Raw genomic sequence first — 25,083 nt, 5'->3', positions numbered from 1 at the left:
TGCACACACACAACATGCGCACACACTAAATGCGTACACTCCCCTGTCCCTGTACAACTGATTTACAGTCATGTGATACTCCACTGTGTGTTCCAGGAGATGCATTCTTCAAAGCAGCTATATCCCTTATCCCCGATGTTCCTCGTATCCTGGAGACTGAAGGGAAGAAGTCCTCGGAACCCTTCTTACTGGACTTCATATACAACTTCGTGTCCACCCTGCTTGTCACACCGGTAGGTCCTATGGCTGTTGTCCTAGTAATGTTACTGAAATCCGAGCTTCATCACAGTTTGTTTGACCATGTGTGAAGTTGGGTTGAATTTCTCCTCAGTACCCAGCACTGGTTAAAAGGCAGCTAGGGTGGTCGGGTAGCCTAGTGGGTAACGTATTTGCTCATCACGCCAAAGGCCCGGGTTTGATTCCCCACATGGGTAAAATGTGTGAAGCAAATTTCAGGTGTTCCCCCGCAGTGATCTTGCTCGAATATTGCTAAAATCCGCAGAAAAATATACTCACTCTCTCTCTCTCTCACTCACTCACTCACTCACTCACTCACTCACTCACTCACTCACTCACTCACTCACTCACTCACTCACTCACTCTCTCACTCACTCACTAATGCACCAACATATGCACACACAAATACACAATATCTGGCATTTAATGGAAGTGGAAGATCTGATAACACGCGATAACAAGCAAACGCATTTGCGAGGAAAGTAAACACTGTTATTCAAACAGAAATGTTACGGGTGCTTCTCTCAGGCCACTTCTGGTGTCCCCCGCCTTGATCTTGCTGGTGTAAACTTTACACCGTTTTGAATATTCCAGCAAGATCAGGGCGGGGTGTAAACTTTACACCGTTTTGAATATTCCAGCAAGATCAGGGCGGGGTGTAAACTTTACACCGTTTTGAATATTCCAGCAAGATCAGGGCTGGGTGTAAACTTTACACCGTTTTGAATATTCCAGCAAGATCAGGGCGGGGTGTAAACTTTACACCGTTTTGAATATTCCAGCAAGATCAGGGCGGGGTGTAAACTTTACACTGTTTTGAATATTCCAGCAAGATCAGGGCGGGGTGTAAACTTTACACCGTTTTGAATATTCCAGCGCGATCAGGGCGGGGGACACCAGAAATGGGCAGTCCTGTTTCATAATTTCCTGAAAAGTCATACTCACTCACTGACTCACTTGTTTCAGGACAACCCAGAGGCAGGAGTGATGTATCTGTTACGAGGGCTGCTGAACGTGCTACAGGACTACACCTGGGACAACAGCAGCGACGCCCGAGCCCTCGTGTACACTCGAGTCATCGCCATGTTGTCTGCCAGTTGCCAGGAAAAGTATCTCTACCATATTGACAAAGGTAAGCACAACTACAGAGCATTGGGACATCTGTATCAGTTCGTCAGTAGGATGATTATATATAAACAGAAACTATTCTCAAATTACAAAGGGGTGGTTGGGTAGATTCGTGGCTAAAGCGTTCGTTCATCACGGCGAAGACCCGGGTTTGATTCCCCACATGCGTACAATGTGTGAAGTTCATTTCTGGTGTCCCCTGACGTGATATTGCGGAATATTGCTCAAAGCGGCGTAAAACCAAACTTACTCCCTTACTTAAATTACAAATTTAACCGAATCAATAAGATTTCACCCAGAACGCTACTGTCCAGACTGGGGCCGTCGGGTAGTCTAGTGGTTAAAGCGTTCGCTCATCACGCTGAAGTCCAGGGTTCAGTTCCCGACATGGGTACAATGTGTGAAGCCTATTTCTGGTGTCCCCTCCGTGATATTGCTGGAGTATTGCTAAAAGCGGCGTATAACCATACTCACTCACTGTCCAGATTATCTGGGTTTTACTATTCTTCCACAAGTAATTTGACCAGTTTTCATTGAATTTCTCAGAGCCAAGATTCTTAGTGATGAAAAATGTTTTATCAAACCATAGGTTGAGTTTGTATATGTCAATATAAAAGATAGTGTCCTATTGCAAAAATGTGCTGATACCTGACCACAAATATGTATCTTTTGTAGTTGTGTAATTTTCAAATCTTTTTTCCAGCTTATCAGAGTCTGTATTTTATAGAAAAGATGTACAGGCTACAAGATATACAGGCTATAAGATGTACAGGCTATAAGATATACAGGTTATAAGATGTACAGGCTATAAGATGTACAGGCTCTAAGATGTACAGGCTCTAAGATGTACAGGCTATAAGATGTACAGGCTCTAAGATGTACAGGCTCTAAGATATACAGGCTATAAGATGTACAGGCTATAAGATATACAGGCTATAAGATATCCAGAGAACACTCGTGGAATGTATGTACATGTCACTCCAAGAACTACGTTCCTTGTTCCAGTTGATTCCAATGATGCACTGTATGGATCGGACCCCAAGTTTGTGATGGAGGTGGAGAAAATGTGCAGCATGCTGGTGGAACAGGTCCTCAACCACCTGAAAACTCTCTCAAGCCCAGAGGTGAGTCAGATACAGCCCACAGTCTTACTTAAGTGAGTGGGTGAGTGAGTACTATTTTACCCCGCAATATCACTGCAGGGGAGCACCAGAAATGGGCTTCACACATTGTACCCATGGTGGGAATCGAACCCGGGTCTTCGGTGTGACAAACAAACACTTCAACCACTAGGCTACCCACTGCCCCCAATCTTGCTTAAGTTTCACTTATGTTTTCAGTTGAACCTTCCATGGAAGTTTTACAACTTTTTGGAGAACTTCTGATTTCTTGCATTAGTGACGGTGTAAGAATCTACATGCAATAAATCAGAAGTTGTTATCCATGAAGTTGTATGACTTAAGGAAGGTTGAACTGAAAACATAAGTTGTACGTTTTCTCATTTACTCACCAACTTATAGAATGCCAATCAAACTGTTCCATAGAAGTCAGTGTGGGCTAAGTGATTACCACCAGCCTTTGTATTGAAGCTTGAATGTTCCTCTGGTTTCAGAGTGCCAAACGTCAGAGCGCAGTGGCCTTGGACTTGGTGAATGTAATCCTTGCACAGGGTGACATAAGTAAGCCGAATCTGGCCACTCTTGTCATCAATCTGTGGACTCTGGCACAGAAACATGGCCAGGTGGACACCAAACTCAGGGTGAGTACTTGGGGGAAGGGATCTGTGGCAGTTGAAAACAGAGCTTCTTTCCAACACAGAAACATCTGACAACCTTAACATCAAGAGGCAGCACTCACAGTAGCGGCAGCTAAGTCTGTAGTAGCTGGTGTAAGTCTGTGGCAGCTGGTGTAAGTCTGTAGTAGCTGGTGTAAGTCTGTGGCAGCTGGTGTAAGTCTGTAGTAGCTGGTGTAAGTCTGTGGCAGCTGGTGTAAGTCTGTAGTAGCTGGTGTAAGTCTGGAGGCTGATGTAAGTCTATGGTAGCTGGTGTAAGTCTGGCAGCTGGTGTAAGTCTGTGGCAGCTGGTGTAAGTCTGGAGGCTGATGTAAGTCTATGGCAGCTGCTGTAAGTCTGTGGTAGCTGCTGTAAGTCTGTAGTAGCTGCTGTAAGTCTGTGGCAGCTGGTGTAAGTCTGGCAGCTGGTGTAAGTCTGTGGCAGCTGGTGTAAGTCTGGAGGCTGATGTAAGTCTGTGGCAGCTGGTGTAAGTCTGTAGTAGCTGGTGTAAGTCTGGAGGCTGATGTAAGTCTGTGGCAGCTGCTGTAAGTCTGTAGTAGCTGGTGTAAGTCTGTGGCAGCTGGTGTAAGTCTGGAGGCTGATGTAAGTCTGTGGCAGCTGGTGCAAGTCTGTAAGTCTGTGGCAGCTGGTGCAAGTCTGTAAGTGTGACAGCTGGTGTAAGTCTGTGCCAGTTATGGCTATTCTGAATGAGAGTTTGGCAGTGAGTTGACCTCATATGTTAGGCCACCAGAGTTAGTCCCCTATACACAAGGATAAGAATGGATATTTCCTTTTCAGCTGAAACTTCCTTTGCAATGTTTGGGGAAAGCCATGAGATTTTAACAAATTTGTGGTCACTAAAATTCGCGGATCCGCAGAAGATTCTCACCCCTGTATAGTTCCTGTTACCAGTAAATTCTAATTTGATTGGATGGATATTATTAGCATTGTATCATTTGAGTAGACTCAAATCAAAGCTTTTGGCCTGGTTATTATCGTAATACGGTGGTGACTTGATATAGTGGATAATGGAAGATGCACAATTGTGTTTCAGAACCGCGTCCTGATCTATGTGAAGAGGAGAGCAGCAAGTGGGAAAGTGGAAGGTTTCCAAGAGATATACAGCCAACTCTCATGAGCCAGTGTTGGCCGTTCCTACACATGCAGTGTTCAAAGCATTAGCACAGAATACATTGAAAACTTGAGGTAATTTGTCAGCTTCATGTGCAATCCTTTTGGTTTTAATCAGCATTCAACGTAGGGAAGAAAACAATGAAGGAATGATGAACAATTTGAGTAGACAAATTAATCACCATGTTATGATATTAGCAAGGTCTTTACATGTTTCTTACATGTGTGTATATGGCTAAATATATATGTGTATCATGATCACCATGCTGCTGTTAGAACTTGACAGCTAAATGATGATGTGCCCCCAAGTCTGTTCCAGTGCAATGTGTTACGCTGTAAATAAAGATATTCCGCACATACCTCCACGGCTGTTTGTTACTGAAGTGCCAACACACTGGTCATATTGGTCAGTATACTTCAATTCTCATGTTTTCTCATTCAATGTTATCTATCATATTAGTACTCCTGTCCAAATCACTGCACAGATGTGTCACATACCCAACTACACATAAGATCTGTAGGATGACCCAGTACCAGGCTTTAATTCTCTTGTTTAAACAGATTTTAAAAATTATGCAATAGATTCTTGCTCTGTGCCCAAAACTTTTGAGACACTAACCCAAAAATGTCTCTTAGCATAATTTTCATCAGAATTGAGTAATATTAATTTATATGGACTACTTTTAGCTGAGCTTACTAGACCTGATGGTCCAATCGTCCGAGGCACTGCCATTCGCTGTGCAGAGTTGCATCCCTTAGGTACGCCAGAAACCAATGATTGTGGGTTCAAATCCCTGTTCACCCCTATTGTTTCTAGGTTTATCAGCACCATACCCGTGCTTGTGGGTTTCACCAAAATGGTAAACAAGTCCTGCATCACTTCGGGCTTTCCTCCAACATTTAGCCGACACGCCGTAATATAACAGCAATACTGTTCTTTGTGGCATTAAACACAACTCACTAGACATAACAGAATTTTACTAGACTTAGACTAGAAGATTCACTACAAATACTGAAGCAGCCAACATCAATATCTCACCTTCGTATTGAACACTGTGTTAAGGTAAGCAAACCACACAACAGGTAAAATGCCTTGACATTCATTAATCAAGAACAATTAACATTGAAATATATTTATTCATTTGTCAATATTTACATACAAAATGTGATGCTACATCTGTCTGGTTAAGTTAGTCTTCAACAAAAGTACAAACAAGTCAGCTGTCCAGTATTTGATTTCTAATAACAATCACACTCTTTAACTGAGGTCTAAGACATAAAACGTCTGAGGTTTGTTCACATCTCATATTATGACATGAGAGCACTTGCAGCCAGAGGGCCAGTGAGAGACGATGTCCCCACTGCCTTCCTATCACACATACACAGGTATTCCTGAATTGTCTCTAGAGGATCTAAGGATCACTCATTCACAGATATTCCAACAACAGGAGGATCACTTCATCTCAGCCATTCTGTTGAGGGCACTTCCTGCACGGAACCACAGAATCTGGCCGTCATTCATTGTGTGTGCTAGTTCAATCTTGTCAACAGATCCATCTTTGTGCTTGATTTCACATGCAACATTCTGAAAAGGAAAGCATCAACATATTTAAAAAGCAGCATAATAAAGAACCAGATTAATTACATAAATTTTGCTTACACTTCTTAACATTACTGAAAAGGCAGAATTAACATTACTCGAAAGGAATGACAAGAAAACGATTTTGGCAGTACACGTCGAAACACACTGAATGAGATTTGAACCTGAACCCAACATTGTTGTATCTGATTATCTCATGCATAAATACCCAGAAGAAGTTAATTTGAATGAGTTTTCAAAGAGTGTCTGTATACTGTAAGTAAATAGTTTGTTGGCATTACTTGAAGATGTCAACAGGTTTTGTAATTCATTTTTGCACTTATGAACCACTGAGGCAAACACACAGCACATACAGTGCAACAAGACAAATATATCCAACTGTTGTAACATACCTGTCCTGGTTTAAGGTTCTGTAGTCCAAGGAGAGAGATTCTACTATCTGGCTTGATCTTATCATAATCACTGGGGTTGGAGAATGTTAGCGGCAGCATGCCCTGTTTCTTCAGGTTGGTCTCTGTGAGCAAAACAAGGGAATGAAATCCAGGACTCATTTACAGAGAAAGTAAGCACTAAGCAAAGTAGCACTAAGGCAACTTAATTTTCATGCTTTTCAAATACTGCTGTCTATAATATGACCTGCCTATTATGTGACACCTCTGTAGAAACCAACAAGGTCAATGGTAATTTATAGACCCTGTCTGGACAATGCGATCCGGACTGATGCACATCATCACAGCTTACAGAACCCCGGCCATTGTAAATGTTTCAATAAAAAATATCAACATAAAAAAATTATGGATGTCTGTTTTTTCCACGATTTGATTTTCACTGTTTAGGTATGAAATAATAGGTCACGTGTGCAACAGATCAGGGACATCTTATGTTGGGGGAAAAAAAATTGTTTTGTTCTTGGTTATAGACTTAACCAAAGCATAGGCACAAACACTATAAACATTGTGCGCTAAATGTCTAGGCAAAATATAATATCATTTATGACTTCTTGACCAGTAACTACTGACAGCGAAGAGTATTCTCATTAACTGGGGTCAAGTTTCAAAATACAATTAAAGTTTTAAGATTCAGTTAAACTGCATCAACTTCAACCATAAAAATTATATATCACGTCATCCGTAATTCAAGAAATGTAGAGTGAGTCAGTGAGTTTGGTTTTACGCCGCTTTTAGCAATATTCCAGCAATATCACGACGGGGGACACCAGGAATGGGCTTCACACATTGTACCAATGTCGGGAATCGAACCCGGGTCTTCAGCATGAGGGGCGAACGCTTTAACCACTAGGCTACCCGACCGCCCCCAAGAAATGTAGAGAGCCAATATTAGATCAAAGAGCACAGGAAAATTCTGCTGGGACTCCCAGGTAGTAAAGCTGAATAAACTGTCATGCTATTCAACCATAAGCACATGCCATACCATGAATCCTGGCAAAGCTCTTGACAATGATTGCTCTCCCACCCAGATGCCTGGGTTCCAGGGCTGCATGCTCTCGGCTGCTGCCTTCACCATAGTTCTCGTCTCCAACTACGACCCACGGAACCTTCTGAGCCTGCAATAATGTGAACACTCATAGATCATATCTGTCAAGTACATCGGTTCAGCCAAACTATCACACACCATGCATCATACCACTCCATCGAATATGTAGGTTTAGGACACAGTCTGAGATTATTTCTGAATATGCTTTTGAAAACAAATTAGACTATACCTTGTAATAACGAGCTGTTTCTGGCACACTACCAAATTCTCCTGTCAACTGATTCCGTACTTTGTTGATTTCACCATTCTCTGAGTTGACAGCTCTGAAACAGGAGCAGATATTGGATATACGAGGGCACATGAAGACGCTCACCTGAATACTCACAGAAAGAGTAAAGGTGAGTTAGTGAGTTTGGTTTAACAAAAGTATTCCAGCTGTATCAGGGCGCGTCGGAGGAAAGCCATAAATAATTCAAATCTCAGACTTTTACCACTTTTGGTAAAACCCAGGACCATGGGTATGGAGCTGACAAACCTAGACACATAATCAAGGAGAACCGGGATTTCAACCCACAACCTTAAGTTTTCTGGCATAACCAAGGAATGTAACTCCGAACAGCAAATTGCAGCGCCTTAGATTACTGGGCCCCCTAGGCCTCCTGATCCCCCAAACGAGTGAAGGAGACGCCAAAGGAGTAAATAGTCCACTAGGAACCTACCCAATGAGCAAGTTGTTTGAGATGTTGTCGAGGTGGCCGCGGTACTTGAGCCACTGTCCAGCTGCACTGATGTGATCTGTAGTGCACTTGCCCTTCGCCTAAACATGGGACAAATCTTGTCAACACACAGCAGACAGGGAGGAATATAGCCAGTTTATAGTGTATTGCAACATTTATGGATATTCAGTAACTACACATAGGGGACTTTTAAAAAACAATTGAAACATTGTAAAGAATCTAATCCATCTTTCTCAGGTGACAAGACAGAAAAATGGAGTCAAAGATCATTAGTTCGCTTGAACCTTTTTTTGGTTTGTTTGTTGTTAAACACCGCACTCAGCAATATTCCAGCTATGTGACGGTGGTCTGTAAATAATCGAGTCTGGACCAGACAATCCAGTGATGTTAGTCGCATCTTACAACAAGCATAGACACCTTTTACAGCAAGCATGGGTTGCTGAAGACCTATTCTACCCTGGATCATCATGTGTCTCGCTTGAGCTGACCAACTATAGAAAGTCATTACTGCAGTGCATTAAGTGTCTCGAATGTTGTTCACCTTGATGAGAACAGGCATGTCTAGGATGTCCTTGCCGTTCCACTTGTCAAAACCAGCCAGCAACTGTAGACGTTGGCTGTCGGGTGACACGTTCACCTGGAGGCGGTTGCCATCACTTGGGGGGGCCTGGTATGTGTCCTGGCCGGGATCAAACCCTTTAGCGGGCAGTTCATCACCATAGGGACTCTCAAGCTTGAACTTCTTACCTGAGAAATCAGAGGAAATGGCCATACAAGAATATGTTATAAGACAGTTAACCTTACAGCATGCAAACCTTACATTGATTACACTCTCCTCATGGGGTTGAGTAGCCTAGTGGTTAAAGCGTTGACTTGTCACACCGATGACCCGGGTTCGATTCCCTACATGAGAACAATGTATGCATTTATGGTGTCCCCCAACCATATTGCTGAAATATTGCTAAAAGCAGCGTAAAACCATACTCAATCACTCCTAATGCACAAACATTTCAAAACTGACTGAAGGTTTGAGGTGACAAACAAGCAAATTAAACAATATTGTGAGTAGACCCAGATCAAAACTATGCATTTTTACACAAATCTTGTATTGTTGCCAATATTATACCATGGTGGGAGCAGAAAATCTTGAGCACGATGAAACATTAATCACTAGGCTATCTCACTAAACAGAAAATGTCATTTGTTCCAAACTGGTGTAACCAGTGTACACTGAAGTAAGGAAGAGAACTGGATGTCAACTTCTTTACTATTAGGAACAATGTTTTGGAGTATATACTCATTCCTTCATCAGGTGAATAAATGCTTTGAAGCAGAGAACATACATGTAGGTGTAAGAACAACAAAAAAAGTAATGAGATAAGAAAAGTTATCCATAATTGTTTTTCCTTAAGTGTATCACTTCTTAATTGGATTCAAAGACTCTTTCATGTAAGTGTTGATCAACAAGACGACAGGTTTACTCACCATCAGCTCCAGTGAGCTCATCTGTAAGAGGGTTGAAGCCGAGGTCACCAGCAATGGCTAGAGCTGTTACAAGCTCAGGGGACGTTACAAAGGCATGGGTGGCTGGGTTGGCATCATTTCGGCCAGTGAAATTGCGGTTGTAGGAAGTGACGATGGTGTTCTTTTCTCCCTTCTTGACATCTTTACGATCCCACTGACCGATGCATGGGCCACAAGCATTGGCCAACACAACACCACCAAGCTCAGCCAAGACTTGTGCCTGTTCACATTAACATTAACTTGTCAAATACATTGGTACATAGTCTATAGCACTATAGTCTGCCTTTTAGTAGGATTTCATAATTGAGTGAATGTTGTGCCAAGTTGCAATCAGCAGTTTTCCAACAGTATCAACAAAATAACGTGGGAGATGTAAAATGGGGTTAAACATTGCATTCAAGATTATTGCACTTTGGCTAAAAAAAATAATAGTCTTGGTTCTCAGGAACCGCCCGAATCATCTAAAAGTCCACCGCAGGTTTCGTTTTTATTTCCATTTTCAAAAAAATAAAAAATCCTAATGCTTAAAAACAATGCGCTCCAATATAGCACGCAGTTACTTCCCTTTACATGCACACTGCTTTACTGTGCATCCCGTGTTATGGTCATGGTGACAATAGGAGTTTGTATGCTTGTTTATGTAGAGAGGCCCTTTCCAAGGTTGACACAACTGTACATTTGGTTACATACTAGCTTGAGCCAGCAAAATCAAAATAAAACACCACTCGCCTGCACTTTATTTCGTTTCCTGAGAACTAATTCTTTTATTTTTTTTAAGCCTTATATAGTGACGTGGGTGTGCGTGCTTGTACTGGTTCGGACATATGTCGGTTTAGTCGTGCTTGCCCACTGAGATACCATGCCTCAGCCTGTAAACAGTTGGACCAGACAAACCATTGGTGGATAGTATTAGTACTGATCCACACCACACAGATATGATACACAATCAACCACGTGACATATTGTAATCACTATCCCCCGGTTCGTCGGATCATCAGTCTGAAGTGTTAGGGACACATAGTCTGCTTAGGAAGGCTCACAGAGGGTAGGATTAGATGTCGTTCTAAACATGACCAATACAATTTTAGGAGCTTGATATCAAATTAACCTGGACATAATAAGAATATAAATCTTGAAACAGACATACCTGCCCATCTCTTTCAATGGTGGCTCTAATCTGCTCCGAGCCTGGTGTGATGGTGAACTTGCTCTTGGCCTTCAACCCATTATTGATAGCCTGACGGGCAATACTGGCAGACCTACTCATGTCCTCGTAGCTGCTGTTAGTGCAGCTTCCAATCAGACCTTAAACACAAGGTATTAACATTACATCTCTACAACAGGAAGTGTTTGTTTGTTAATTTGTTTGTTTGTTGTTGTTGTTGACCAGACAATCCAGTGATTGACATCATGAGCATCAATCCACGCAATTGGGATACGATGACATGCATCAACAAAGTCAGCGAGTCTGACCACCCAATCCCATTAGTCACCTCTTATGACAAGCTATATGACGGCGGTCTGAAACATAATCTAGTCTAGACCAGACAATCCAGTGACTGACATTATGAGCATCAATCCACACAATTGGGATATGATGCATCAACCAAGTCAGCGAGCCTGACCACCCAATCCCATTAGTCGCCTCTTACGACAAGCATAGTTGCCTTTTATGGCAAGCGTGGGTTCCAAAGACCTATTCTCCTGGATCTTCACGGGTCTACAACAGGAGTGAAGTGATGCTACAGTTACTGGCAGGAACAAAGGGTCATGTGAGTAAAGCTTACACTAACTTCATCCATGGGCACATACTCCTCTGGTTTCATAATGATCAGACAAGTAAAACAAAACACTCACCAACTTTGATTTCAGCTGGCCACCCACTGTCCTTGGCTATTTTGCCCAGCTTGGAGATAGGATGGGCAAGATCAGGGGTGAAAGGACCATTCACATGGGGTTCTAGCTGTAACACAAACACAACATTCTTATCTCAGTGAAACATGTCTGTAGCAAGGATAATTATATGATGCAAAGATTTCCACAATATTCATTGGGTGAGTGAGTGAGTGAGTATGGTTTTACGCCGCTTTGAGCACTCTACCAGAGATATCAAACACTGTACCCAAGTCAGGAATCTAACCCGGGTCTTCTGCGTGACGAGCGAACGTTTTAACCACTGGGCTACCCGACCGCCCCTCCATATTCATTAGCCAGGAAATGGTCACATGTCATTTGACAGAAATGCATATTGACCCCTCAGGGCCCCTTTCCACAAAGTGATCATAGTGCTTAGGTGATCTTAATTCCCAACTTTAACAGTCTTATGAAAGTCATATCGCTTTGTTTTTATGGACCTGAAAAAGCATAAGGTCAATATTGTTGTTTTTTTATTTTGGGTCTTTAAAGACAAGTATTGACCTCATATAAAGTCTATGATTGGATCATATGACAGGCAAGTCCTTCAAACACAATAGCAGGGCTATATCTAAGCTGGATTTCTGCAGATTAACACATTCTTGTAATAACTCATCAAAACTGGATATCGAGGGCCCTAGGGCACATTAGGTATGTTTGATGTCTAATTCGTTTAACACAATCACTTTCCATTTCAGCTGATTATGAGTTTTAAGTTAACTTCCGGATTGTTATAACGTTTGGTTTAGTAATCATTTTTCTGATTTCACACTGCTTAAGGTCTATAAATCCTTGGTTTATCACTGGAATAGATGGTTCATGAAACAAGTTGTGACTACTACGATGGACAAAAATCAAATGACTACATATATAATCTTGTTCTAGCGTAGGTGTTTTGACAGTTAGATGAAATAGGCCAAGTCTATCTTGTGCAACAGGGCAAACAGCAGCAATATCACATTTGTAAGACTATCACACTGACCTCACTGAGGTTGATCTCGATGACCTGGTCATACTTTGCATCAGGGTCAGCAGACAGCAGGTGCTTGTACTTGTTTGCAAGGTCAGCAATATCTGGGGACAACAGAACAATGGGCTTCATCATCAGGAGCAAAGCTACCTACAGATCCTTTATGGCACGCAGATGGAGTGACTTGATTGAGTGGGATCAAGATGTAGTCATCAATGTTAGTAGTCCTATCAACTTATTATTATTTATCAGTCTCAGCAAACATTAGGTTAACAGTCCAAATTTGACTCTAAGCATAATCTTCAATTTTAGTGTTATCATATGGACTAATATATCTGAGCTCACTAGACAGAACAGACTTTTACAAGACTCTGGCTTCTGACGAGTGGCTAAAATCACAGACTGTTATCATGGTAGCCTGATGATATCTATCAGTATACAGTGGTCAATAATATGTCTAGGTTTGATAAAAGACAATCTCAGTAGTACAAGAAGTGGAAGTAGTACAAAGCTGAAAGTTGGTCAGTCCTGGTTGTCTCCCCTCGTGATATTCAGGGAAACACACAGAAGTCGGTGTAGTTATTTCCCCTTGTACAGCTACCATGAAGCAGCTGAGATGGTCCCTTTGAAAGACCTACCTGATCTGTTTGTGGCATTCAGGTAGTCCTGCATCCTGTAGTTGTAGGGGAACACAGACGTTGTGGCTCCAATCTCAGCACCCATGTTGCAGATAGTGCCCATACCTTCAAAGCCATCACCAAACAATTACATCAGCTATCCTGTAATATTCTTCAACTCAAACATAATTCTTACTATGACAGTGTAACATCATCTGAGAAGTATGATTAAAACTCTGCATCTATAAATGAAAATTTTATAATAAATTGTATATTTATATATACTTATCCTGCCTCACACTATGCTTTTCCTCTTCTTTGATCCTGGTGTGCAAACGATGCTTAACAAGATTCCAGCTTAAAAAAGAACACCTTCCCTGAACACATACCAGCCGTCGCCATGGTCACCACCATAAACAATGGGTCGCTCGCTACCTGAACCCCGTCCGAACTGGACACACTCCGAACTGGACACACGACGACCTCAGCACACTCATTCTCATTCGTATAGTGATGCGGGGATGGTTGAGTAGATGTTTAATGTGGGAACCCTCTGTGTGTACAAGACGGTCCTCAAACAACACAGTCATATGGATGCAATTGGCATCTCTTTCGACGCTTCAAAGATATCAACCACAACCACAATGATTGCGTATGCTCTGTACGAGAAGAGGAGAAATCGAGAATTCACCCCTGGTTGATACTAGAGAGAACGAATCCTCCCTAGCCCGGGACGGGAAGTTCTGCAAGACTGCCTCTCCCCCCGCAGATGCATTGGATGAACCTTGATAGTTATATCTGGTTGCAAAACAGATCAACTTCTGATTTCCAGTAGAACTGAAATATCTCTGGATTGAGTTGCCACTCAGTCAGGGATAGTTGAACCGGTCGTGATCTGCAACTGCAATCACATTTGAATGCCAGGAATGTCCCAGGGGCCGTATAGATGTGCTCCCTATTCTTGTATCAAGGTGACGACAAAAGGTGTGAACGGCTCCACATGCAGTCATCGAAGCTAGCAGCCCAGTCACTTATTAATCAGTATCGTCAGGCGCCACACCATCGAGGGTACAGCAGTACTTACAATTGTTCATGCAAACCAACCTGTAAAAAGCACCAAGCTAGCATGAGGTCAGTCTGTTCCAATTCCAGCAAAATTGGGTTTGTTAACAAACAAGAAAAGTCCTGACACACCATATGTAAATCACCCTTGCACAGAAGCATGGAATACTGCATTATTGCCGAACTCGTAGACAAATCTCCATCCACAAAAACCCAGCACATGACAATCCAGTGTGAACTGTATGGCAGACAGAGTGGTGTTGCAAGTTCTTAAGAAATAATGCTGTATATGCAGTCAGTTCCCTGTAGAATGGGTGACGTGAAGTTGATCTTTGTGATGTTTAATGTATGTAAATAAGTGAAAATGGCAAAAAATGTTGAATCTTTTCCTATCAACGCTGGTGAAAGTAAGATGAACGATCCAGATGATCCTCATTATCTCACCTATGTCCATCCTGAGAGGGGTAACATTCCTGATTCTAATCATATTCTCCTGGTACAGATACATCGAATGCTAACATAAACCTCAATAACATTAGCCAGAGTTTGGATATGTTAGCGAAAATAATGATGGTTAAGAATGATGATCCCAAGACGTGGGTAACGCATGACGACCCTGTTGACCCTATAATCAAGCAGTCTTATGTGACAATCTTCCCTCTTTAGATGAGGGTATCGATCTCGAGATCGATGACAATCCCACTCATGATTATTGCTTCTCCGATGAACCTCATGGTGAAGGTTCGGCTAACACTCCTGCCATTCCTCCCTGTCTGATCGGTTTAGGCTCAACGTCAGCTGAATGATTCATCGGGAAAGGCAATAGTACCTTAGTAGAAACATCACCTGGATTATGTGACATTTACAAATGCAAGCCATGTTCACAAAGAGCGGTAGATATGATATGCACAAAAGCTTGAATATCAGACTGATAGAACGCAAATGATATAGCTCGGAGATTTATACTGTCATAATTGATAGGAGCAAGGAATGAAGGAGATGAAGATTATCACGATTCTGCCTGTCACATCATTGCCGATCCACATAATACCCTTGTCTATAAAACATCAATCCCGATCTCGACTGTCCAAAAATCTCCAATCCTCACTGCGATCATTTCCACACCAGGATCGAAGAAGGAAGAAATGCATAGGGAGAGACAGGGTAAGTTTAAAAATTAAAAGTAATTGTGCCATCTGAAAAGGCATTCAATTGAGACAAATGCTTCATTATCACTATTGTGAACTTAATTTGTTCAGATACATGACCCACACTGAGTCCCCAGTCAGTGCTCCCAGCTAGGCCACCTACCCGTGCATGAGATGGAGTCCACACCAGGGCCATAGTATTCCACAATAGCCCCAGTACCTCCCTTCACAGTCAGGATGCCAGCCACCTTCAGAATGACGTCCTTGGGCGACGTCCACCCACTCAGTTCACCTGTCAGCTTCACACCGATCACCTGAACACAGACCAGGCATGCTTCTCAGTCTACAGTCTACTACAGATCAAAAATACACTTGTGAAAGACATATTTTTATTTTTATGAAACATGAAAGTGAAACAAGCATCTGCTCACCTTTGGACACTTGAGTTCCCATGGAATGTCAGCCATGACATCAACAGCATCAGCTCCACCGACACCGATACAGAGACCGCCCAGACCACCTGCAACACAGACGACTTGGTTACGGAACAGTTGTGTACATCACACATTATCAAGAACATCCAGGTGGACACAGGTGAGAATAGGTCCCAGTATTCGCAACAGGTTACTAAACAACAGAGGCATAAAACAACATACAAAGTGAGTAGACACACAGGGCTAGGGATCCTCAGTGCAATGACTGGGTAGCCACAGGATGCAAACTCACCATGTCTTTACTTTACCTTACTTATATTAAACCTCAGCTAATCAATGGATAATAGATCAGTGTGATGTACACTCACATCAAACTTTAGAGAATTATAAGCAAATAGTCAGAAATGTTACCATCTTGTTCCTGTGTGTAACTATTAGCAGCATTATACATGAAGCAGCAGCCTAGAGCTAGCCTCACACCTGTTAGCTGCTGGTTTATCTAGGTCAGCCTCAGCCTGCTCCAGGAAACACCACACAAGTAGTGACAGGGCTACAGAGGGCATGACCATTCAGTGATAATATCGAAAGCAACAATTTACCTTTGTGGCGTTTTTTTCTGATTCCTTAATAAGTTCCAAGTATGAACATTGATTGCCTTACATTTGAGACACTTAACCTGTGAAATCACAAAAAATTCGATCATTTTGCATTTCATATGGTTGTTTCCCTTTGTTATTAAAACAGTCAACAAATAGCTAGTCTTACCCCCATTAGGTGTATGACTGTCTGTTCCAATGAGCAGAACACCAGGGAAGGCATAGTTCTCCAGCACGATCTGAAGACACATGAGCACACTGGTGATATCCTAAGTTATCTCACACACCGTCAACATCATAATGTTAATGCAGCTCTAATACATAAAACCTTTTTGATTCTGGATATATGACGTTTTTTTCAAACAAAATGTAACATACATTGTCCATGTGATTTTACCTGAATGAAAAACATGTTCATTATTTTGAAACAAAATTTATATAAAGAAAAACATTGACAGCCTAAACATGTTAAAGAACAGTCCAAAAGTTGTTGTCCATGCCCACCTGGTGAATGATGCCACTGCCTGGCTTCCAGAACCCCACGCCATATTTGGCACTGGCAGAAGCCAGGAAATCATACACCTCCTTATTGAGATCCTGAAACAGAAATAATGGACTCCATATCATTCCCATCAATCAGGGAAAACTAATCATGCTGATTACAGCCTTCTGTACTCCATAGCTGATGTTCAACTGCATGCTGTTATACAGGAGTACAGACTGCCAAGTGGTTAAAGGCATTACAATTTGCTGTGTTGCATCCCTTAATCTGCCTTATGTGGTTTCACATCACATATTTGTTTTGATCATGATCCTGGGAATGCCATGCTTGTGATCATTGGTTTCAACAAACTGACAAACCTCTACAAGCTGTGTCACTTCAGGCTATCATGCCACCTCTAGCCAACAAGTTATGACAGAGCTGACATAACATTGCTGTATACAGCGAGACCCAGTTAATCAAGACAGTACATCACGGTAACAAATTTCTAGATACACAAATCATGGGTACACAGGAATGTCCCTTAACTCATTTTAGACATTCCCCAAAACTGATTGATTATCTAAATTAATCGTTTTGTTTCGTTTTGCTGTTTTTAAAAAGAAGTAAATCACCCCTAACAAAATACTTCAGCATGATATTTTTACAAAAACGCACTGGCTTCAATCTTTCACAATTTTTCTCCAAGTACTAAATGGTAAGTAGTGAATTAACCTCAGATAACAAAACTATTACAGAACCTGAGAGGGGGCAAAATCGTTTGTGTTCAATTTTGGAAAATTGTGTTCAGTTGCTCGGTCGTTTGGAACACCACCAAAAACAAGAATCGTCCAGAAAGCTGGGCTAGGGGACTAACAGGGCCGTACTCCACATGTTCAAGTGGTGTTGCCATATACTAAGTTAGGAATTATTGCATTCATGCACTGTGTAATCAGAGCTCATGACATAATCCTGTTTATTCAAGTACACAATGTTTCGTGCCTGTGTGTAACTGTAAGCAGCATTATACATGAAGCAGCAGCCTAGTGCTAGCCTCACACCTATTAGCTGCTGGTTTATCTAGGTCAGCCTCAGCCTGCTCCGGGAAACACCACACAAGTAGTGACAGGGCTACAGAGGGCATGACCCGCACAGATCAGGTCTAGTGCTCAATTCTTCTTATTTCCTATGTACATGATGTAGGTATACAACTTTCCTGAAGATCAGGAATAAAATCAGGTAGAGAATGAAACTGGATTTGCCTGATGTCATGGTCGTACAATTCATTCATGCAGTATCCACAATTTGAGAATATTAAGGGTGGTCCTAAACAACATAAAACTTGAGGTCGGATAATATTGTATCATGTTGTATTTTGGGTCTACGATATCTGAAGCCCAAAAATCTTTCATTTCAGACATAACAAGGATTATCAAAACTAATCGGGCTAGCATCATTTTGCTGTTGTTCAAAGTTCAGTAAAACTAGATCACCCCTAACAAAAACAAACACAATTATTTACTTCTATATTTTTTTAAAACCCACAAGCCTCACTCTTTCTCTTTCCACAGTGGATGAACGAATATTTTTATTTATTAGTATATTTCAAGACCAAATGTTAACGCTAATACAGCCAAGGTTACTTTACATATCCAGTTACAAACCTTTGCTCTGGCCAGGTCCTTGTCTCCTCCGACTTGAGCCTCAATCAAGTGATCGCAGTGGACTGTGGATGGAACTGCCACCTTGGGCAGGCCACTGGAGATGAACTGCAGCAGGGCCATCTGGAAGCACATCTCAGCATCATTAGGAATTAGTTTCCCCATTTACATGGAACTGTTAAACAAAGCCTAAATTACACAAAAAACACACTGACACAGTTCACTATTCACCTGACAAAATACAAGTTCTTTAGACTTCCTAGGCTTAAAAAAATCAGGTTATCTAACCTGTGTCCAATGAACTGAAAGTACCAACCTGAGCTGTTGCATCCTGCATAGCCACCCTGTCAGGTCGCAGCTTCAAATAACTCTCGCCTCTCTCAATCGCCTGGAAGATAAACATCCAGGTACTTTAGTCAACACGTTGAAAAAGGGGTTCATTAAGATATAAATGTCTTACATTACATTATTGTTGTTGTTTTTTGTTTAACGCTGCACTCAGCAATATTCCAGCTATATGATGGCAGTCTGTAAATAATCGAGGCTGGACCAGACGTCAAGAGCATCGATCCACGCAACTGGGATGCGATGACATGCATCAACCAAGTCAGCAAGCCTGACCACCCGATCCTGTTAGTCACCTCTTACAACAAACATAGTCGCTTTTTACAGCAAGCATGGGTTGCTAAAGACCTTTTTTACCTTGGATCTTTACAGATTTACATTTCATTAACATGATTGATAACATAATAATTGCTCACCTGGTTTTTCGGGTCATCAATGTGACTGTAGAGAATTTTCTCCGAAAGTGTGAGGGGTCGATTCAATCTGAATAATGAGAAACAAACTGATATTATGATAACTATATCCATTTGTCAGAACCTGTCAGTATGGTCAGGCTCCGGATAAATGTGACAATTGGCAGTGCACATTTTTTTACACGTCCATGTAAAACGAGTCAACAGAAGATGAGAAATCCCCCCTGCCCCGACAAATTGCGAAAGATCAAATCATCTGACTGTTACTTAAAGTCCAACTTAATGAGAGAATTTATATCTCATCTGTCTGTCTGTATGCAAGAGTAGTTATGGAGCTATCAAAACAATAGCATGGAATTGGGATTCAGAACTCTGTATTTCTATTTCTTTGAGTCAAAATCAAACTTGTTCCCATGGAAACGGAAAAAAATATAACAGTAAGTCCCTAAAAGCAAAAGGCACCAGTTGACAAAATGAATTTTGTGTGTGTACAGTTTCAAGAAACAGTACCTATTACTTTAAGAGATACGGTCCAGGTAAACACACCACTATGAACTGAGTCCAAGTCACAGTAAATGCCAGGAAAACAGGAAAAAATCATATTTGTTTTAAATTCCTCAATAGCAAAAGACACCACTTTAGCCCTTGGTTAATGCATGTACCAGGTTTGGATAAAAAGTCATTAATGTAAATCGAGAAAAATAAAAATGCAAAAAATCCATAAATAGCAAAAGGCACCACTTCAGGAAACAAAATGATTACAGACAGACAGATGAGGCGTCGACTATATCCCCCTGCATTATATGCAAAGGGGGTAATAACCAAATACAATTTACTTTTCATAACTTTAACTGTAGTCATAGAAGTAGCGTGACAAATGACAAACCGTTTGTTTTGAAATGTTAATAATGCTCAAGCATCCTCTTGGTATTTGATCAAGGACATCCATGATTTCTATGGGTGAAAAGGTAACACTGGATTAGCACCAGACTAACCTGCTTTTGACTATGCCGTAGTTGTGGTCCATCCTGTCATAGTCAAGCATATTGTTCGGCTCCATGCGGCTCATTGCCACCTGAATCAAACCATGACAAAACTCCACTTAATCTGTTCAGTATCAGGGTTAGAAAATGTATCTGCAATAATTGAGTACAACATGCATAATGTATGACAACATGAAGGAAAATATCTTATAATACTTATATGTCTAGCATGTCTAGAGGAACCAGTGATGGAAAATGTAATTACAAAATGTGTTTTGTCAAAAGGTCTTAATTACTACATTGTATATACATTGCTAGGTCTTGAATGGCATGTTTCATTGTTGATATTGCCATAGCGATGGACTTTCTAGGAATCAAACACAAACAGGGTAGCACAAAAAAACAGTTACTAATATCATGAAGATGGAAAATTTGAGTAGTAAATACCTTTAACATGTTTAATTAACCTTAAATTACGATGGCGACCTGACCTGTTATGAAATTGATAAAGAATGTTAACATGTTCAAAGTAAACACTAGGCCATTCAGACAAGGAAAGCTAACCGGGGACTATCTACACCATGAAACTGTGACATGTACATGATGTTCTTCACTGACAACAGGACCAATAAAACTGAAGAGGCAATTTTCAAATATATCAGTGTTTGGAATATCTAGAACCCTAAATAAATCCCTGACTAAACAAACCATTATTACTGTACTTTGTCTCTTCGACTAAAACCTACCTTCTGAGCATAAGCTGCTACAGGGGTGACATGGATGAGCCTGGCCTGACCTGCCATGGACAGCAGGTTCCATGCCTGGAACAGAGACAGCCAATACAATAAACATGATAGAAGCAGCAACAAGCACAGGATATAATGTCATTAGAAACTACATCAACAGCAAAACAACCAGCATTCAAAATAGGCACTAGTCCTGTAGTCCTTGCCTAACTGCCCAATAGTATCATAAGGACCAGTAGAGATTTGCCATTTTTAAAGGTTTTGCTATATGTTATCATTATACATGTTATAAGGACTAGTGGACTAAACATGTTAGTTTCTACCCCTGACAACTGACACAAACACAAGGTTTCAGGTCAGTTCATTTTCCAGGACATGATCATATTCCAAAATGTCCTGAAGATTTTATTTAAATTTGGTAATGATATAGAAGAATGTTGATGAAATCATGTAATGTCATAATGCCATTTGTCTTCTTCAAAATCACTGAAACGGTGTTCAAAATAAGCATGTAATTCAAGGGGTCCTGTCATAACTGTAGTGTTCAAATTAGGAATGTTTCAGGGTCCCTACACCCTAGAGTTAAATACCATGACTACTGCAAACACCAGGACTCACTTAAATTTCAAACAATTACAAAACAATTTTTTTATTCAGCATGTCTAATAGCTAAGCAAGTACCTACAAGAAATAATACATGCAGACAATATCTGAACAAAAATTCATTGTTTAACAATGCTAACCATCCTTAACATATAGATATGAACATTCAGGTACTGTTAAACATTAATACAGACTCTTATCATATTATGCAGCGATAGAAACTGGCATCATTCCCATAGTCCTTGCCAAACTGCCCAATAGTTAAGGCATGATAAGGACTAGTAGACATTTGCCATTTTTAAGGATTTTGCTATATGTTATCATTATAAGGATTGGTGGACTAAAATTGTTAGTTTCTACAGCTGTTATGTCAAAATTACACATTGGGTCTCAAGGTTAAAGTTTACTGACTGCAAAGTATTAATACAGTCTGTACTGTTAGAAGAATCTTGTTGGCTTACTTTGGATGAGGTGTTGTTGCCTTATCATGGTTTTGAGTTAATTTGCATGACAGGACCATGTAACTAATAATAATAACAACAAACAAAGTTGCAGGCAAGGCTGAAGGCAATCACCATAATCATGACCTAGTCCACCGCTAATCGTGTCATTAAGCTAGACATGGCAGAATCATGACGACATGCATTGCGCAACATTTAGTGATAGCAAAACATGATGACACTCAATATAGATAACACCAAATATTACTCAGCAATCAAGATTTAAAGTAGAGTTCCGTGGTTCAACTTTAATATTTCCCTAACTTGAATCATGTGGATAGAGGAAGACCACAATAATATTACTTAGTTTATTCTACATGTTCTACAATATTCCCAATTCAATGCTGGTTACCATGTTTAACAACAAAGAAGCTGGCTTAGACAATAGATAGGCCTAGTGTGTTGTAGTTCCGTAGTTCCTAATGCAAGAAAAATAATGTTTGAAAAGTAATGCATAAAACAAAGTCACTTGACTGAACCATTCAAAAAGATCAGTGTTTTGAAGTTTCTCAGTTTTCATGTCTTTGTGTTGGGTGAGCAATGTTGTTACCATGGTATCAGCAATTTTATTAACGACTGATTTCATACACATAATTCAGTTGAGACCAATACAAGCGCTCATAAAGGTCTTGCAAACGTAAACAAACAGATGATTTGATTAGGCTACATCAGAAAACATTTGTAAAGACAATGGGATGTCTCGTCAACTTTATGTTTGTGTCTAAGTTTTTTAATATTTAGAGATAAATTTGTGACATCCTCTCCATGAGTACCAATTTCCACTAACTTCGAATACGAAAGCAAAAACGTAAGTGAAACATTTGTCTCCACCAAACTATCAGTGCAAGACTTGACCTTCAAAACTCAGTGATGCCGGTTACCATATCACCTAGACGCAGTTTTCTCTTTCTACAAAAATATTTGTCAGAGGTGATATTTTCGAAAGCATGTACTGCAGACATGCAACACAAATCACTCTCGTCCTGAATGAGTTATACTGAATTTACCTTTGGCGTCCCGAATCTGAGCGTATGAGCCATGCTGTTCTATGGAGATGTCACTGCACCTGCCAATACTCAGAGAAGCGCATGCGCTGGGTGTACACCGGAACGAGGCTTGGAGAGTGCCCTCCCTTTGACCGTGTGCAAGAAATATATACGAGTAAACCTATTATGTTCGTAAGAACATATCAACCAGTACTTAAGAAATTACATAGCCTCACTAGTGATAAATACGTCTTAAGAGAAATGAAATAAGACTTTTAACTGGCTTCCACAGAAGATATTCGCTTGGATGAGATCACTTGGATCACAACACTTTGGAGATTATGACGTCTCAATCAAATGACATCACAATAATCCCTTTGTCACTAAAGCCTGTTTAGCTGTACGTATTACACCTAAGACACTGTTCATTACTGTTTACGAATTTAAAAGCTGGAAAATTGATTTGGATGATAAGTAGAATCTCACCCACGTGCCTTTAATATCAAATATATCAACAATTGTCGAAAAATTCCTCGGCGTTTTACTTTTATCGTCCAATCCCGTTGATACATTTGATATGAAAAGACACACTGCAGAGATTATCTTTGTAGTCAAATACATGCAAGTTATAATGTATTTAAAACCGTTGAGTACATGTTCACATCACTCTCATTTTTCTAAAGACCCATCCTCGGAAATCATTGGAAAATGTTCCACCACTCCAAGCCTCCAATTTAAGGTATAAAGCGAATTATATATCCTGTGTTTCAAATTAAACCATGGAACATGATAATACTTCAGTGCAATGGTTAACGTTCACAGTCGGTAAATTTTAGGTGTACTCTTTATAAGAGTTGATGCCTTACCTTTATGAACAAGAGTAACACACTCTTAAAAAATACGAGGAACCGTACAAGGTATAGAGCCAAAATGTCGAGAGAACACTTGGTGATTGTAGTCATCTCAGTTATCGGTACATAGGCAAAGTCCAAGGTGAAGGTCTGACATCTCCGGCCCATGCGAATCTCATCCTTGGGAATGGTAGCCCACTCGGCCTGCAACGCAAAAGCCAACTGCTGCAACGTCTGGGGTTGTGGTTGACGTCGGCGTAGCCGTCTATCCAATTCATCCCACAGGTGCTCTATCGGGTTCAAATCCGGGGATCTGGAGGGCCAGGGGGGAACAACGACGTTGTTGTTGTGTAGACAGGCTCTAGTGATCCGTGCTGTATGTGGTCGAGCGTTGTCCTGCTGGAATACACCGTTGCCGTTGGCTGGATTTAGGAGGACGTGTCGCAGGAGAATTTCGTTGATGCATCGTTGAGCCGTAAGATTGCCCTGGATATTGACCAAACCTGTCCTGCCATGATGAGAGATATCCACCCACATCATGACGCTACCCCCACCAAACCTTTCCACTTCCTGTACGCAGTTTCCGGCGTAACGTTCTCCCCGACGTCTGTAGACCCGTGCTCTTCTACTCCCTCGACGGAGGAGGAATCTTGATTCGTCGCTGAACCAGACATCTTTCCATCGCAGTTGAGGAGACCCTGTGTTGAGAACACAAATGCAGTCGTTGTTGGCGATGTTGTCGACTAAATATGACGCGTCAAACAGGACGCCTTGTTCGTAGATCTGCTGCTGGTCTGGTCGGAGATTCTGCGCAGTCCGGTTATTTGGGATGCGATCGAGGCAGCTGTTGTCGTCATTTCACGTATAAATAGGTGGGGCAGTCGGATGTAGCGATCTTGGGCGGGGGTGGTTACTCTTGGTCGCCCAAAAGCCTTGTGATGGTGCTGGGCGCGACATTGAAAACTCTGGCTACAGCTGATTGGGATTCCCCTGCCTGCAAGCGGCCTATGACGTTGTTTCTTTGCACTTCTGTTAATCTTGGCATGTTGTTGAAGTGTCACTTTTCGATTGACGCAGATGCCAGGCAATCAAAAGCCCTTGCACTCTAATACCGTTCATATTGCTGCTGCACGTGAAGTACGTGCAGCTCA

At 41.2% G+C, this 25,083-nt stretch overlaps 2 protein-coding genes across 3 annotated transcripts in view; one reads left to right on the top strand and one right to left on the bottom strand.

The window, feature by feature from the left end:
• Positions 1–4,628, top strand: part of LOC124131498 (VPS35 endosomal protein-sorting factor-like) — a 35,360-nt gene extending 30,732 nt beyond the window's left edge. For both annotated transcript variants that reach the window (XM_048400837.1, XM_048400836.1), the window contains 5 exons: positions 97–233; positions 1,204–1,369; positions 2,371–2,489; positions 2,978–3,124; positions 4,191–4,628. In XM_048400837.1, coding sequence (XP_048256794.1) covers positions 97–233; positions 1,204–1,369; positions 2,371–2,489; positions 2,978–3,124; positions 4,191–4,274 — 653 coding nt within the window. In that variant the 3' untranslated portion in view covers positions 4,275–4,628. The remainder of the gene's footprint in view (positions 1–96; positions 234–1,203; positions 1,370–2,370; positions 2,490–2,977; positions 3,125–4,190) is intronic.
• A 756-nt stretch (positions 4,629–5,384) lies between these two features.
• LOC124131507 (aconitate hydratase, mitochondrial-like) lies at positions 5,385–23,241 on the bottom strand. Its single transcript, XM_046494802.2, has 21 exons — positions 23,103–23,241; positions 20,993–21,067; positions 20,259–20,338; positions 19,267–19,333; positions 18,822–18,893; positions 18,509–18,628; positions 16,868–16,960; positions 16,533–16,602; positions 15,765–15,853; positions 15,497–15,647; positions 13,145–13,249; positions 12,519–12,610; positions 11,480–11,585; positions 10,770–10,927; positions 9,584–9,842; positions 8,640–8,845; positions 8,081–8,178; positions 7,591–7,684; positions 7,299–7,431; positions 6,260–6,381; positions 5,385–5,852 (listed from the first exon to the last, which is right to left on the bottom strand). The coding sequence occupies exons 1-21, from the start codon at positions 23,133–23,135 to the stop codon at positions 5,721–5,723; spliced, it is 2,355 nt and encodes a 784-aa protein (XP_046350758.2). The 5' UTR covers positions 23,136–23,241; the 3' UTR covers positions 5,385–5,720.
• Positions 23,242–25,083: the final 1,842 nt, after the last annotated feature.

Source organism: Haliotis rufescens, unplaced genomic scaffold (genome assembly GCF_023055435.1).
Source record: "Haliotis rufescens isolate VD_foot unplaced genomic scaffold, xgHalRufe1.0.p SCAF_20, whole genome shotgun sequence".
NCBI classification, from domain to species: Eukaryota; Metazoa; Mollusca; class Gastropoda; order Lepetellida; family Haliotidae; genus Haliotis; species Haliotis rufescens.
The sequence above is the reverse complement of the archived record's forward strand: the minus strand, read 5'-3'. Positions and strand labels throughout refer to the sequence as shown.